Source organism: Bubalus bubalis, chromosome 4 (assembly GCF_019923935.1).
Source record: "Bubalus bubalis isolate 160015118507 breed Murrah chromosome 4, NDDB_SH_1, whole genome shotgun sequence".
NCBI classification, from domain to species: domain Eukaryota; kingdom Metazoa; phylum Chordata; class Mammalia; order Artiodactyla; family Bovidae; genus Bubalus; species Bubalus bubalis.
In genome coordinates, this window is record NC_059160.1 from 37,366,310 (window position 1) to 37,380,815 (window position 14,506).

Sequence of the window (14,506 nt, forward strand, 5' to 3'; positions counted from 1 at the left end):
ACTGCTTACTGAATGAATTGTTAGTTAATGCTTTGCCATTTCTGTCGTCATCATTTCAAATGCATCAGATTCATTGGTCTAGAGGTTTATTTGATGTGGAAAATATGACCATGTCATTGGCTTATTCTGCCCCCAGGAGGCAATATGTTTCTTGATCTTGTGCTGTTACTACTAGGCTTTATGCCTTTGTATGACTAAACAGAAAGATTTTATATACATTTGTCCTTGAATTTTTTTAAGAGCCCCTTTTTTATCTGAACAGCTGAATTCAAATATAATATTCCTGATGCCTCCCAGTCTGCACAGTCCTTCCATCTCAACACATCCATAGGCAACTGTTATGGATGTGTTTTGATATGTTTACAGAGTTTCTATATGAGTATAGAACTTGACACAGGTAATTTTTATATTATGAAATATTTCAATTTAATATTGCATTCCTGGACTTTCCAGATGAAAAACATTAGTTTCGACTGGAGTTCAATTTGATGTTATCAATCATTTTATATAATGAGAAAATTTCTTAAAATTAACTTTACTAGCTCTTACGACCACTCTTTAGTTTTATTGCTACAGTAATTTTCTCAAAATCTGAATGTATATGTATGAGAGAGACAGAAGATCTTTTATTTTATTTTTTGTTTAACTCTTTTTTTTGAGATAATTTACATACCATATGGTTTTTAGTATATTCACAGTTAATGCAGTCATAATCACAATGCAACTCTTTTATCATTTTTAAAGAAAAATTTTAAATATTTATTTATTTAGCTGCACCGGGTCTTAGCTGTGGTACATGTAATCTTTAGTTGAGGCATGAAAAGCCTTACTTGTGGCATGTGGGATCTAGTTCCCAGACTAGGGATCAAACCTGGGCCCTCTGCATTGGAAGCATGGACTCTTAGCCACTGGACCACCAGGAAACTCCCACAATGCAATTTTAGAACATTATCATCACCTTCAAAAGAAACTCTACCCATTAACAATCCAATTAACTTGGTTTTTAATTGTTTACAATGCTCGTTAGAATTTAAACTGTGGGTAGGTTAATACATCAAGAAGAGCAAAATAAATCTAATGTCTATACCTACATAAATCAGTGAACCACGTTTCCCTCAAGATCTTTTAAAGTATTCACCTTGTATTATATTTTTAAATCCTAGACTGCAGAAGGCTTCCTATTTGTGGTTGGATGTGAAAGAGGAAAAATTCTCTTCGTTTCTAAATCGGTCTCCAAAATACTTAATTATGATCAGGTATCCAAAACTGAGGATATTTCTTATTATGTTTATTTTTTTTAAATAACACATATGTTGAAGCTTCTGAACTCTTTCTTCCCCCTGGGTTGTGGGATTGGGTTCTGCTGAGTTAGAATTTCAAGAGAGATGGGAAGATATGTGGAAAAAGTATGAATTTTTGTTACTGACAGGAGTGTTTACTTCCTTAAGCAAGTTATTTCATTTTCTTGAACCTCAGCTTCCTCCTATGTAAAAAATGAAAATCATGATTATACCTGTTTTTCAGGATATAAACACATTAAATAAGATATCATATTTGAGTGTTGGAAAAATATTAGTCACCCTTGCCTGTTTCCTCCAAGAGAGAGCATTAATATTTATTAAGCTATGTGCATTGTGAAACAGCTTTGGCTGTAGGCTCTGGCAACAAATTCTGAAATACACCCTTTATTTAACCAGCACTGTGATTGATTTGTCTCATTTTTGAACACCATTTAATTTAGACTAGTTACTCAAAAACTATAGGATTGAAACCAACAGAGAGAATAAACTAGTACATGTGGTCTCCTTTAAAACAGAAATATAATACAATAATATAATATAATATGTATATATTATAATATGTAATATAAGATAATGTAAAGATAACAGCTTTGATCATAAATAACTCTCATCAATCTCAGCCTATATTCTCCCCAAAACTTGAAAATATGGAGAGATGGAAGGCATTCATAGATAATGAGTTAAATAAAAGAAATAGATAGTATGAGCCTACATACAAAAGGAGTGAAGACTGAAGGAATCACGCAGCTGATTTGATTATTATATTTTCTAATTGGAAATAGAGAACATCACTCACATAGGTACACACCAAGATACTTGACAGCTGAAGATAGCTCTTAACTTCCAAATTAGTGACAAAGAGTCCCGTCCCACTGGACACTGACTTTGCATTTCAGAGACCATGAGACTCACTGACTGCTCAGGAGGACTTTGGGATCCCTGTGGTATAGGGTCTTGTCCTCAGCTTCAGCTTCAGAAATCTGATCTGTCTGTATAGCAGAGACTGATACAACATTGTAAATCAACTATATGTCAATTAAAAAAAAAACTAATTTGCTCTGAAGCAGAGTTCTGGGCATAGACTTATATTAGCCAATCACACAATAGACTGAAGTATAAATCAGATTGCTAGCTTTTTTTTTTTTTAAGTAGAGCTAGCTAACTGCCTTAAAAAAAAAAAAGAAAAAAACTAGCAATCTGATTTATACATCAGTCTATTGTTTTTCTAGTAGTCATGTATGGATGTGAGAGTTGGACTATCAAGAAAGCTGAGCACTGAATAATTGATGTTTTTGAGCTGTGACGTTGGAGAAGACTCTTGATTGCAAGGCGATCCAACCATTCCATCCTAAAGGAAATCAGTCCTGAATATTCATTGGAAGGACTGATGCTGAAGCTGAAACTCCAATACTTTGGCCACCTGATGTGAAGAACTGACTCATTGAAAAAGACCTGATGCTGGGAAAGACTGAAGGCAGGAGGAGAAGGGGACAACAGAGGATGAGATGGTTGGATGGCATCACCGACTCAATGCACACGAGTTTGAGCGAGCTCCAGGAGTTGGTGATGGACAGGGAAGCCTGGTGTGCTGTAGTCTCTGGGGTCTCAAAGAGTTGGACATGACTGAGTGACTGAACTATACTGATCTAACTGCCAAGCACTCCAGGCCATTTGGACCAGCTGGTCCATTTGTTCTACCTCCCATTGGAATGTCTACTTGGGTAATAAATTCAGAAGAGAGTGATCACTGTAGGCTTCACATGTGAAGTAGAATGTCTGCTAGTTTAGAGCAGAGAGGAGGAAGAAGACATTTCAGGTTTGGAGAGGGAATCTTGGAAGTTAGGGAGTAAAAGGCAATTGGCTAGCTTGGCCAGGGAACTGAATTTATAGAGAAGAGATAGTGATTTCCAGGTGATGAGACCATGCAAACAAAGTCATGGGCCAAGGAATGCTCTGCATGTGGGGAGAAGTGAAATGCCAAGTAGGAAGGAGGTGTACCAAGTTGGGTTTGGTTTATCAATAGTATGGTAATTTTTTAAGGCAGTATGGTAAATTTCTGAGTCACATCATGAGATCATAGGTATTCTGTGTCTTTTATATTATTCTGTAATATAATGTTTTTACTTTTACCAATGAAAGTGAAAGTGAAAAGTGTCTGACTCATTGTGATCCCATGGCCTAAACAGTCCATGGAATTCTCCAGGCCAGAATACTGGAGTGGGTAGCCTTTCCCTCTTCCAGGGGATCTTCCCAACCCAGGGATCAAATCCAGGTCTCCCTCATTGCAGGTGAATTCTTTACCAGCTGAGCCACAAGGGAAGTACAAGAATACTGGAGTGGGTAGCCTATCCCTTCTCCAGCAGATCTTCCTGACCCAGGAATCAAACTGGGGTCTCCTGCATTGCAGGTGGATTCTTTACCAACTGAGCTACCCAGGAAGCCCACTCTTTTTTTCTTTACTACTTTTACCAATGATTAAGTTTAAATAAAATGTTAGTTATTAGGTGTGTGTATGTGATTTGTGTGTATCCAATTATGGGTCTGTGTCTATGTACTTTTTTTTTGTCTGCAAGTTTTACTCTGCTTTTAACACTAAGGTAACTTCACCCAGTGTAGTTGATGTATCCAAGCTTAAGAAAAAGCCACTTTAACCAAAGAAACAGTATCATTTGTTTGTCTGAGGAAACATAGAAATAACATGATACTGATTTTAAACGAACTTCTACCTTATAAATAGGCTAGTTTGATTGGACAAAGCTTATTTGACTTCTTACATCCAAAAGATGTTTCCAAAGTAAAGGAACAACTTTCTTCCTCTGATATTTCACCCAGAGAGAAGCTAATAGATGCCAAAGGTATGTACTCATTTCAGCCTTCTTATCATTTTATGGAAATATAATTCTTACTTAAAAGTACAGCAATATAGTTTTTTGAAAAGTTAGCTAATTATAGTTTTATCAAGGGGAGAAGTATTTAATAACTTTATAATCATCAACCTCAATTTAAAAAAATATCACTATATAGAGAATTCATGTATCAAAGCAAATGTATGAAGATGCCTTTGGGAAAATGTGATTACTTCATATTCTCTAGCTTTCATATGCTAATAAAATCTTTACTGGAAAGTGTCATTTGGGATAAAAAAATTGCTGGAGTTTTTTTTATTATTTAGTTGTTTGCTAAGGGATAACTATTCTCTTTCTCAAATATGTTAGGTCTTCTTAATGTGAAAGACCTTGTATAATTGTTCTTGGGAAGTATACATAGTCTCTATCTTTTCCAGAAATACTTCTTTTCTCTGAAACTGCTTATTGCCTAATAATCGTTTATCATATAAAATAATGATGTTTTGTGCCACTGATACTATTTTAGTTAAGTTTTTTCATGTAATTTTTATTTCATTTATCTTTACTATCTTCCCCCCTGAGGAAAAATATAAAGATAAATTGCAGGTGATTATATTTTTTGGTGTGTTTCACTTTGGGGTTTGCTGTATAATGATGTCAATAACCATAGATGACCAGAACACATGAGGAAATACATTTTAAATTTATTTGAAAACATTTTCTTCCTATTCTCTTGCCTCCTTGAACTATGAAAGCTGCTTTGCAAGTTCATAGTAATTTCCACACAAGTAAGAGTCATGTGTATTCTGGCTCAAGACGATCTTTTTTCTGTCGAATCAAGAGCTGCAAAATCTCTGTCAAAGAAGAGCATGAATACTTATCCAACTCAAAGAAGAAAGGTATCATCTTTTTGAAATATCAAGTGATTTGAGGCATGGATATAAAATTAATGTCCTAATATTTTCTATATAAAAAAATAAGTTGTATGGTCAAGGTAGGCTATGGTTTTTCCAGTAGTCATGTATGGATGCCAACAAAGGTCTGTCTAGTCAAGGCTATGGTTTTTCCAGTAGTCATGTATGGATCTGAGAGTTGGACTTTAAAGAAAGCTGAGCACCAAAGAATTGATGCTTTTGAACTGTGGTGTTAGAGAAGACTCTTAAGAGTCCTTTGGACTGCAAGGAGATCCAATAAGTCCATCCTAAAGGAAATCAGTCCTGAATGTTCATTGGAAGGACTGATGTTGAAGCTGAAACTCCAATACTTTGGCCATCTGATGCAAAGAACTGACTCACTGGAAAAGACCCTGATGCTGTGAAAGATTGAAGGTGGGAGAAGGGGATGACAGAGGATGAGATGGTTGGATGGCATCACTGACTCCATGGACATGAGTTTGGGTAAACTCCGGGAGTTGGTGATGGACAGGGAGGCCTGGCGTGCTTCAGTCCATGGGGTCACAAAGAGTCACACTACTGAGTGACTGAACTGAACTGAATGGTCAAGGGAAATACTGAGGTCAAAAGCATTTATTTATCCAATAATTATGGCTCTTGTGAATCAATTCCATGTTGAATAGATCCAGTTATAAATGAATCACCTAATCTACACAGCAATCCATATGAGAGAAAACATGGCGGCCAATGCAACCACTTCAACACAGCTGAAATCTCCTTGATGTTTGATGCAAGTTGTAACTTGAGTAGAGGCTAACACTAGCAAGGTTTGTAAGTCTTTTGAGGATTGCCAAATTAGTTTATCTCTCCTTCTGGGAAAAGCAGATTTTCCACATGTACTTATTCAGTACTAATATTTCAGTCATCTCTTTGTCATGGTGCATGGCTAGTGCCCAGTATAACCATTTAACTTCTGTAAAACCAGATCTCGCCCCCTGGCCTAGCAGTTTACTCTTTGCTTCTAAACCTTGCAACCCCACAAGGTTGATTTTTCAACCTGTCTATTCTTTTTGAGAACCATTGCTTTAAACTCTAAGTATGAGATTCTCTGGGCTTCCCAGGTGGCTCAGTAGTAAAGAATTCGCCAGTAAAGCAGGAGATGTGGGTTCAGTCTCTGGGTCAGGAAGATCCTCTGGAGTAGGAAATGGTAACCTACTCCAATATTCTTGCCTGGAGAATCCCATGGACAGCAGAGCATGGTGGGCTACAATCCATAGGGTAGCAAAGAGGCAGACATAACTGAAGCGACCTAGCACACATGCACACATGGACTGAATTGTGTCCCTATAATTCATATGTTGAAGCCCAATGTGGTATTATTTGGATAGGACCTTTGAGATATAATTAGATTTAGGTGAAGTCATAAGGGTGGGGCCCTCATGCTATATTTAGCACCCTTCTAAGAGGGGAGCCCAGATTTGTAGTCTGTGAGCACACAGTGAGATGATAGCTGTCTGCAAGCCAGAAGTCAACTATGCTGCCATCCTGATCTCAGAACTCCAGGTTCCAGAACTGTGAGGAGATACATTTCTGTTGTTTAAGCCACTCAGCCTGTAGTGCTTATTATGGGATGCCCAGCTGACAAGACAGCAAACAACTGGGATCATTTTCTCTATGGTGATTCTCATAAGTATTTCTGAAAAGGCTCTGCAGTGGGAACCAAAGGAATCTGGGCTTTGCTGAAAATAAATGTATGTTTAGTAAATTGGCATATTACAATTTATCTTGAAAAATGGAACTACAAGTCACAAATAGGTGGTAGGATTCTGCCTTGTCATTTCAGTTTTTGTCAAATTCTAGGACAGCACATGACTGAATATATACAGTTAGTCATTGACAATAGGGCTTCCCTAGTACCTCAGGAGTAAAGAATCCACCTGCCAATGCAGGAGATGAGGGTTGGATCCCTAGATTTGGAAGAGCCCCTGGAGAAAGAAATGGCAACCCACTCTAGTATTCTTGCCTGGAGAATCCCAGGGACAAAGGAGCCTGATGGGCTGCCGTCTATGGGGTCACACAGAGTTGGACACGACTGAAGTGCCTTAGCAGCAGCAGCAGCAGAGATCATAAGCTATTCAGTCGCTCAGTTGTTTCTGATTCCCTGGACTGCAACACCCCAGGCTTCCCTGTCCTTCACTATCTCCCGGAGTTTGCTCAAACTCACATCCATTGAGTCGGTGATGCTATCCAACCATCTTCTCCTGCTACCCTCATTCTTTCCCAGGATCAGGGTCTTTCCTGATGAATCAGCTCTTCCTATCAGGCCAAAGGATTGGAGCTTCAGCTTCCACGTCAATCCTTCCAATTTATATTCAGAGTTGATCTCCTTTAGGATTGACTGGTTTGATCTCCTTGCTACCCAAGGGACTCTCAAGAGTCTTATCCAGCACCACAACTCAAAAGCATCAACTCAGGCACTCAGCCTTCTTCATGGTCCAACTCTTACATCCATACATGACTACTGAAAAACCATAGCCTTGACTGTATGGACCTTTGTCTGCAAAGTGATATCTCTGCTTTTTAATATGCTGTCTAGGTCTGTCATAGCTTTCCTTCCAAGGAGCAAGCATATTTTAATTTCATGACTGCAGTCACTGTCCACAGTGATTTTGGAGCCCAAGAAAATAAAATCTGCCACTGTTTCTACTTTTTTCCCCCCTCTATTTGCCATGAAGTAATGGGACCGGATGCCATGATCTTCGTTTTCTGAATGTTGAGTTTTAGGCCAGCTTTTCCACTCTCCTTTCACTTTTATTAAGAGGCTCTTTAGTTCCTCTTCACTTTCTGCCATAAGGATCATAAGAGTGGGGGCCTAATCCGATGTGGCTGGTGTCATCATAAGAAGAGGAGGAGACACCAGGGGTACACACACAAAGAGGAGGCCACGTGAGGAAACAGTAGGCCATCTACAAGCCAGAGGGAGGCCTTGGGAGAAACCAGACTTTCCAACACTTTGATCCAGGACCTCTAGCCCCCAGAACTGTGAGAAAATTAATGTCTATTATTTCAGCCACTCAGTCTCTGATAATTTATATGGCAGCCCAAGTAGACTGATATAATGGCTGGAATAATAGCACCACATGGGAGTGAGGTGAGGATTCAGTGGTCATGTATGGATGTGAGAGTTGGACTGTGAAGAAGGCTGAGCGCCGAAGAATTGATGATTTTGAACTGTGGTGTTGGAGAAGACTCTTGAGAGGCCCTTGGACTGCAAGGAGATCCAACCAGTCCATTCTGAAGGAGATCAGCCCTGGGATTTCTTTGGAAGGAATGATGCTAAAGCTGAAACTCCAGTACTTTGGCCACCTCATGCAAAGAGTTGACTCATTGGAAAAGACTCTGATGCTGGGAGGGATTGGGGGCAGGAGGAGAAGGGGACGACAGAGGATGAGATGGCTGGATGGCATCACTGACTCGATGGACGTGAGTCTGAGTGAACTCTGGGAGTTGGTGATGGACAGGGAGGCCTGGCGTGCTGCGATTCATGGGGTCGCAAAGAGTCGGACATGACTGAGCGACTGAACTGAACTGAAGGCAGTGTTTGGTTCCTAGACAGCACGCAATAAATGTTAGCTGTTATTTGTGGCTCAGAAAGAAGAGAAGGAAAATCAAAGAGCGAGAATCAGTAACTATTTAAAATCTGTATGCCAAGCACTTTGCATATGTAACCTACTTTCATTTCCATAACAGTCCTGTGCAAACCATCCCAGTCTTGCAAATGAGGAAATCTGAAGCCTGAAAAGATTCTGTAACTGGTTGGAAATCACACAGAAGGGGGCAGAATCAGGAATCCGGCCTTAAAATCTGTGTTCTTTCCACTGTGCCATGCTACCAACTGGAGTAGCTTCCTAGATGCCAAAGGTTGTTAATGAAAGAGGTCCATTCTAGATGATTTCTGCAGCAGACACACAGCCAGGGGCTTGGCTCCTGCTCTAGGAATGTATCCCTGCCCACACACGGACGTTCATTCCCCTGCCAGGCTAGGCCACACAGAGGCCTGCAGTCAGAGTCAAACACCTTTTCAAAAAGGACTTTTTAATCTGCTCAAGTGCCTGACCAAGTATTTCACTTAACACTCCAGAGCTTTGTGCCAAAGGCATGAGCCCTGTTTGGCCTCAGGAACAGTGAGGGCGTGTTAACCATTAGACAGGCTCTTCCTCAGGGCTTCCCTGGTGGCTCAGATGATAAAGAATCTGCCTGCATTGCTGGAGACCCAGGTTCAATACCTGGGTTGGGAAAATCCCCTGGAAAAGGGAATGGCAACCCACTCTAGTATCTTGCCTGGAAAATTCCATGGACTGAGGAGCCTGGCAGGCTATAACCCATGGGGTCACAATGAGTTAGACATGACTGAGCGACTAAGGTGACAAAGCATATGTCTTATTCTGATGGCGAGGCCCTGCCTCACCAGTAGAAGAGTTGAAAGTTGGGGAGACTGTATGGAGATAGGTGTAGACAGTTGCCTGGGTCAGGAAGAGGCAACTGCAGAGTGTAACCCTGACTGGCCGCATGGATGGTGTCCCACTTGGGAGACACTTTTGTAGTCTACTTTAACCAAAGGGAATGTCTGCCAAGTGAAATGATTAGATTTTACATAGTTGTTGTCCAGTCTTGAAGTCACGTCTGACTCTTTGTGACCCCGTGGACTGCAGCACTCCAGGCTTCCCTGTCCTTCACTATCTCCTGGAGTTTGCTCAAATTCACACCCGGTGAGTTGGTGATAACTATCTAACAATCTTATTCTCTGCCTCCCTCTTCTCCTTTTGCCTTCAATTTTGTGTAGAGTTGCTACTAAATTGTATTTTCCAATAATAATTAGCCAATGGAATTCACTGTGTTTTAAGACCATTCCCTATTAATGAGAAAAGCCTGTAGTTAGCAAAGGTGTTTTTCTTCCCTTTCACCATGACACATCAGTTACAGTTAAATTTTTTAATTATTGTTTAAAATTACTTTTTTAGAGCAGGTTGAGGTTTACAACACAATAGAGAGGGAGGTACAGAGGTTTCCCATATATTCCTTGTCCCCACACATGTATAGCTTCCTTCATTATCAACTGAATCTTCCACCCAGAATGCTGTTGTATATATGGCATATATCTATATGCCATATATATATAGTATGTTGACACATCATAGTCACCTGAAGCCCATTACTTTACCTTAGGGTTCAATCTTGGTCATCTTTGTAATACCATACAGAGTATTTTCACTGCTGTAAAAATTCTCTCTGCTCTATTCATTGCTCCCCCAAACTACCTCTGGCAATCACTTATTTTTTGTCTCATTATATTTTTGATGAGTTTTTGCCTTCATTATATTTAAATTTAAAAGAAGAGAGACTGGAAAACAGCCCTTTTTAGGCTAATTGAAAATGAATTTAAGGTTTATGGAAAGGCAAGATTGGCCATGAGTCACTCGAGTGACTGTTCTCTCTGATTTTGTGGATATTTGAGATTTTCCATAATAAAAATTCTTTTTAAAAAATATGATTGGCATTAAAAACCTTATTTTGACCCTAATTGTAACATGAATGCCATGCATTCAAACTTCAAAAAAGCTTTTAAGACAAGGATAAGATTGCTCATGTACCTCCACTTGTGAAATCAAAGGCTGCTAGGGATGAATGATTGTTACCAAATAGCTTAGATACTCCTTAAATTTATCTTGGTAAGAATATCAGTAATCCATTGGCTTCTTCTGCAAGTGTGGCAGTTGTCAGAACCCCACAACATCCTCTCATGCCACTTGGCTTCCACTGTCCAACACGCGTGACTCTCTACTTGACCTCTTTCTCTGGTCCTTAGAGACAGTTCTGCCTGTATCAGCAAGAGGCGGGCTTCCACTCCCGGTGAGGTTCTGCCTGGGAGCATCCCTGCTTCACTGACTGAGGGCAGCTGATATATGAATACTGATATCTTAGTGATGAACAGTTAAGGGTGCCACCAGATTCATGGTCTCTGAAAGAGATTTAACTTCAGGAGCAAAGACAGTCTCAGTCACTCAGAACTTTGTGTAGATTTTATTTAAAGTGAAAGTGACAGAAAAAAAACCAAACTTGTGACATCTGATAGACATCAGAAAGGGGTAGGAGAGTACCCACCTCACTAATTTAAGTGGGACCTTATATACTTCTCAAGTAGCTGCTGAGAATAGATAAAAAAAATACCTCAAGGCTGTGAGAATTTTGCCCAGACCCTTTGCCATAACATACATCCTGGAATGACACCAGCAAGAGATTAGCCAGAAGGAACAGGTTAACCCAGAGCTCAAGGCTATGGAAGTTTTTACCCAGACCTTCTCCCATAACATACATCCAAAACTCAAAAAAAAAAAAAAAAAGTCCTTGAATAAGAGATATTGCTGCCTATGAACAATATCTTGTCTAAGGCAAAAGAATGTAAAAAAGAATGTTTACCTCCTCCTTGAAGGGGCCTTAGGCTTGGACTCCTTATCAACCTGCCCAAGTTAACTCTCAATATCCTTACTCTCCTATTTCTTGAGGCACTTCAGGCCACATAACTCCCAGGTTTTTGTTCTCCATTTTTCTCCTAGATGGTAATTGCAGCCATGAAATAAAAAGATGCTTACTCCTTGGAAGGAAAGTTATGACCAACCTAGATAGCATATTAAAAAGCAGATACATTACTTTTCCAACAAAGGTCCATCTAGTCAAGGCTATGGTTTTTCCAGTGGTCATGTATGGATGTGATAGTTGGACTGTGAAGAAAGCTGAGCGCCGAAGAATTGAAGCTTTTGAACTGTGGTGTTGGAGAAGACTCTTGAGAGTCCCTTGGACTGCAAGGAGATCCAACCAGTCCATCCTAAAGGAGATCACTCCTGGGTGTTCATTGGAAGGACTGATGTTGAAGCTGAAACTCCAGTACTTTGGCCACCTGATGCGAAGAGCTGACTCATTTGAAAAGACCCTGATGCTGGGAAAGATACAGGGCAGGAGGAGAAGGTGATGACAGAGGATGAGATGGTTGGATGGCATCACCAACTCAATGGACATGGGTTTGGGTGGACTCTGGGATTTGGTGATAGACAGGAAGGCCTGGCATGTTGCGGTTCATGGGGTCACAAGGAATCGGACACGACTGAGCGACTGAACTGAACTTTCTCCCAGAATGCCCCAACAGGTTAAGCTTCAGTTTTCTCATAGTGGCAACATGTTGAAAAATGGATCTATTATTAGTTTCTTTGTCTTCCCTGTCTTACTTCCTGACAGAGCTCCCTAGGGGCACCTCCCAAACATACTTCTTGTACTTGAATCCTTGTCTCAGGATCAGCTTCTGTGAGAATTCAAACTAAGCCAGCAAGATATCAAGTTGAGAGACCCAGCCCGCAACTTGTAGAAGAAAACATTCATAAAGGATTTTGAGTCCTTTTGAAAGGATTTTGAAAAGCTGTCCTGTGGGTTGTATCAGTGCTTGGATTTTTTTTTTTTTAATCATGGAGTAGATTGCATATGAATCTACCTTGTGGAGCTAATGTAAATAATTAGTTTGGTAATGATTGAGGCCCATGATCCCAATATTTAGGTAAAAGTCTAAAGAATTGGGGGGATAAAAGTGTTTTTTAATGGGATTTTTTAAAAACTTTAGATAATTGATCAAATGGATCAAATTCCATCAGCAGATGGAATTAGCAATCCCAACTAGAAATCTGCCAACAGAATGAATGTTCAAGGTGGGAACTGAGGAACAGGGTAAGTTAGAAATTGTTGGTAACCCTATTGTTAGAGAACTGAAGTCAAAGGCTATGTTCTATAGGATGAGATTCCATACATTAATATAAAACTTTCCAATCTGTATTTTCAGTTGAGCCTGGAATAGGAAATGGCAACACAATCCAGTATTCTTGCCTGGAAAATCCCATGGACAGACAAGCCTGGCAGGCCCAAGTTCATGGGGTCACAAAGAGTCAGACACGACTTAGCGCACATGCACGCAGAATATTTTTAGTTAGTATCTTTTGTAAATTTGCAAGAAATAAGAAATGTCTAACTCAGTGTATAAGCCTTTTCCTTTTTCATATTTATTTATTTATTTGGCTGCACCAGGGGTTAGTTGCTTGCAGCTTGTGGGATCTAGTTCCCTGAACAGGAATTGAACCCAGGCCTCCCCTATTGGGAGCACTGAATCTTATCCACTGGAACACCAGAGAAGTCCCTAAGCTTTAAAAAAAAATTTTTTTTTTTTCTGTATTGAGGTAACTTTGGTTTATAACATTATGTAATCTTCATGTGTACAACATTGTATTTCTAGTTCTGTGTACATTACAGTGTGCTCACCACTAAGATTTAGTTTCATCCTTCACCATACAATTGATTTGCCTTTACTCACTTTGTCCTCCCCTCCTCCCCTTCCCCTCTGGTAACTACTGCTGTGTTCTCTTTATGTGTTTTTGGTTGATTTGGTTTGTACATTCATTTTGTTTTTTGTTTCCATAACCAAATATGAGTGAAATTATATGGTTTTGTCTTTCTCCGTATGACTCAGCATGATACACTCAGGGTCCACCCAGGTTGTCACAGGCATAAGCCTTTTTACTTTTTATTTTATTTTTCAAATTCTTGGCTGCACTGTGTGGCATATGGGATCTTAGTTTCCTGACCAGGGATCAAACCTGTGCTCCCAGCATTGGAAGGTAGAGTCTTAATCAGTGAACTGCTGGGGAAACCCCAGCCTTTTTATTTTTGACTGTGATCTAGTTTTGTTAGTATAAATGAAAACCTTGTATTTATGCTAATTTTTAATTCCTTTAAGGTATCTTGGATATTGGGTGAGGTAAAGGAAGGAGCCCAGATTTTTTATTTAACTACCTGGGTTAATTGTGGTGCCATAAAGCAGGATAGGAAAGAAGTGATCAAGACTTGGTTTGGGGTTGAAAGAGATAACAACTTGTAATTTAAGGCATCTGTGGGTCATGGAGAGTGTTGATATCTGTTAGGTGTTGAATACAAGGTCCTTTGGCTCAGATGGGAAATACTCTGCCTGTAATGCAGGGGACCTTGTTCCATCCCTGGATCAGGAAGATACCCTGGAGAAGGGAACAGGTGGCTACCCACTCTAGTGTTCTTGCCTGGAGATTTCCATGGACAGAGGAACCTGGAGGGCTTCAGACCACAGAACCACAAAGAGTCAGACATGACTGAGCAACTAACTAACACTGTGCAGGGCTTCCAAGAGCTAAACTGTCTGTTCCCTGCTTTATTCTCCAGACACTTCCCCATGACAGAGGTGCCCCAGCCACTTCTGACTGCTCACTCTTGACTCTGTTTGCACTGGCTGTTCCCTATTGGAACACTTTTTTATACCCCTCCCTCTCCATCACCCAGGCTCCTGTTTGAATACCTGCTCTGACAGCACTCATTTCCATCAAATAGCACCAGAACAGTGGTT

The 14,506-nt window shown here is 40.1% G+C and overlaps 1 protein-coding gene across 9 annotated transcripts in view; it reads left to right on the plus strand.

Annotated features, from left to right (window-relative positions):
- The window catches only part of ARNTL2 (aryl hydrocarbon receptor nuclear translocator like 2), a 105,967-nt gene that overhangs the window by 55,209 nt on the left and 36,252 nt on the right, over positions 1-14,506 (plus strand). For 8 of the 9 annotated variants that reach the window (XM_044941271.2, XM_044941272.2, XM_006079547.4 and 5 more), the window contains 3 exons: positions 1,164-1,256; positions 4,039-4,156; positions 4,903-5,046. In XM_044941271.2, the coding sequence (XP_044797206.2) occupies positions 1,164-1,256; positions 4,039-4,156; positions 4,903-5,046 (355 nt within the window). The remainder of the gene's footprint in view (positions 1-1,163; positions 1,257-4,038; positions 4,157-4,902; positions 5,047-14,506) is intronic. The other variant, XM_044941274.2, reaches the window with a different exon arrangement.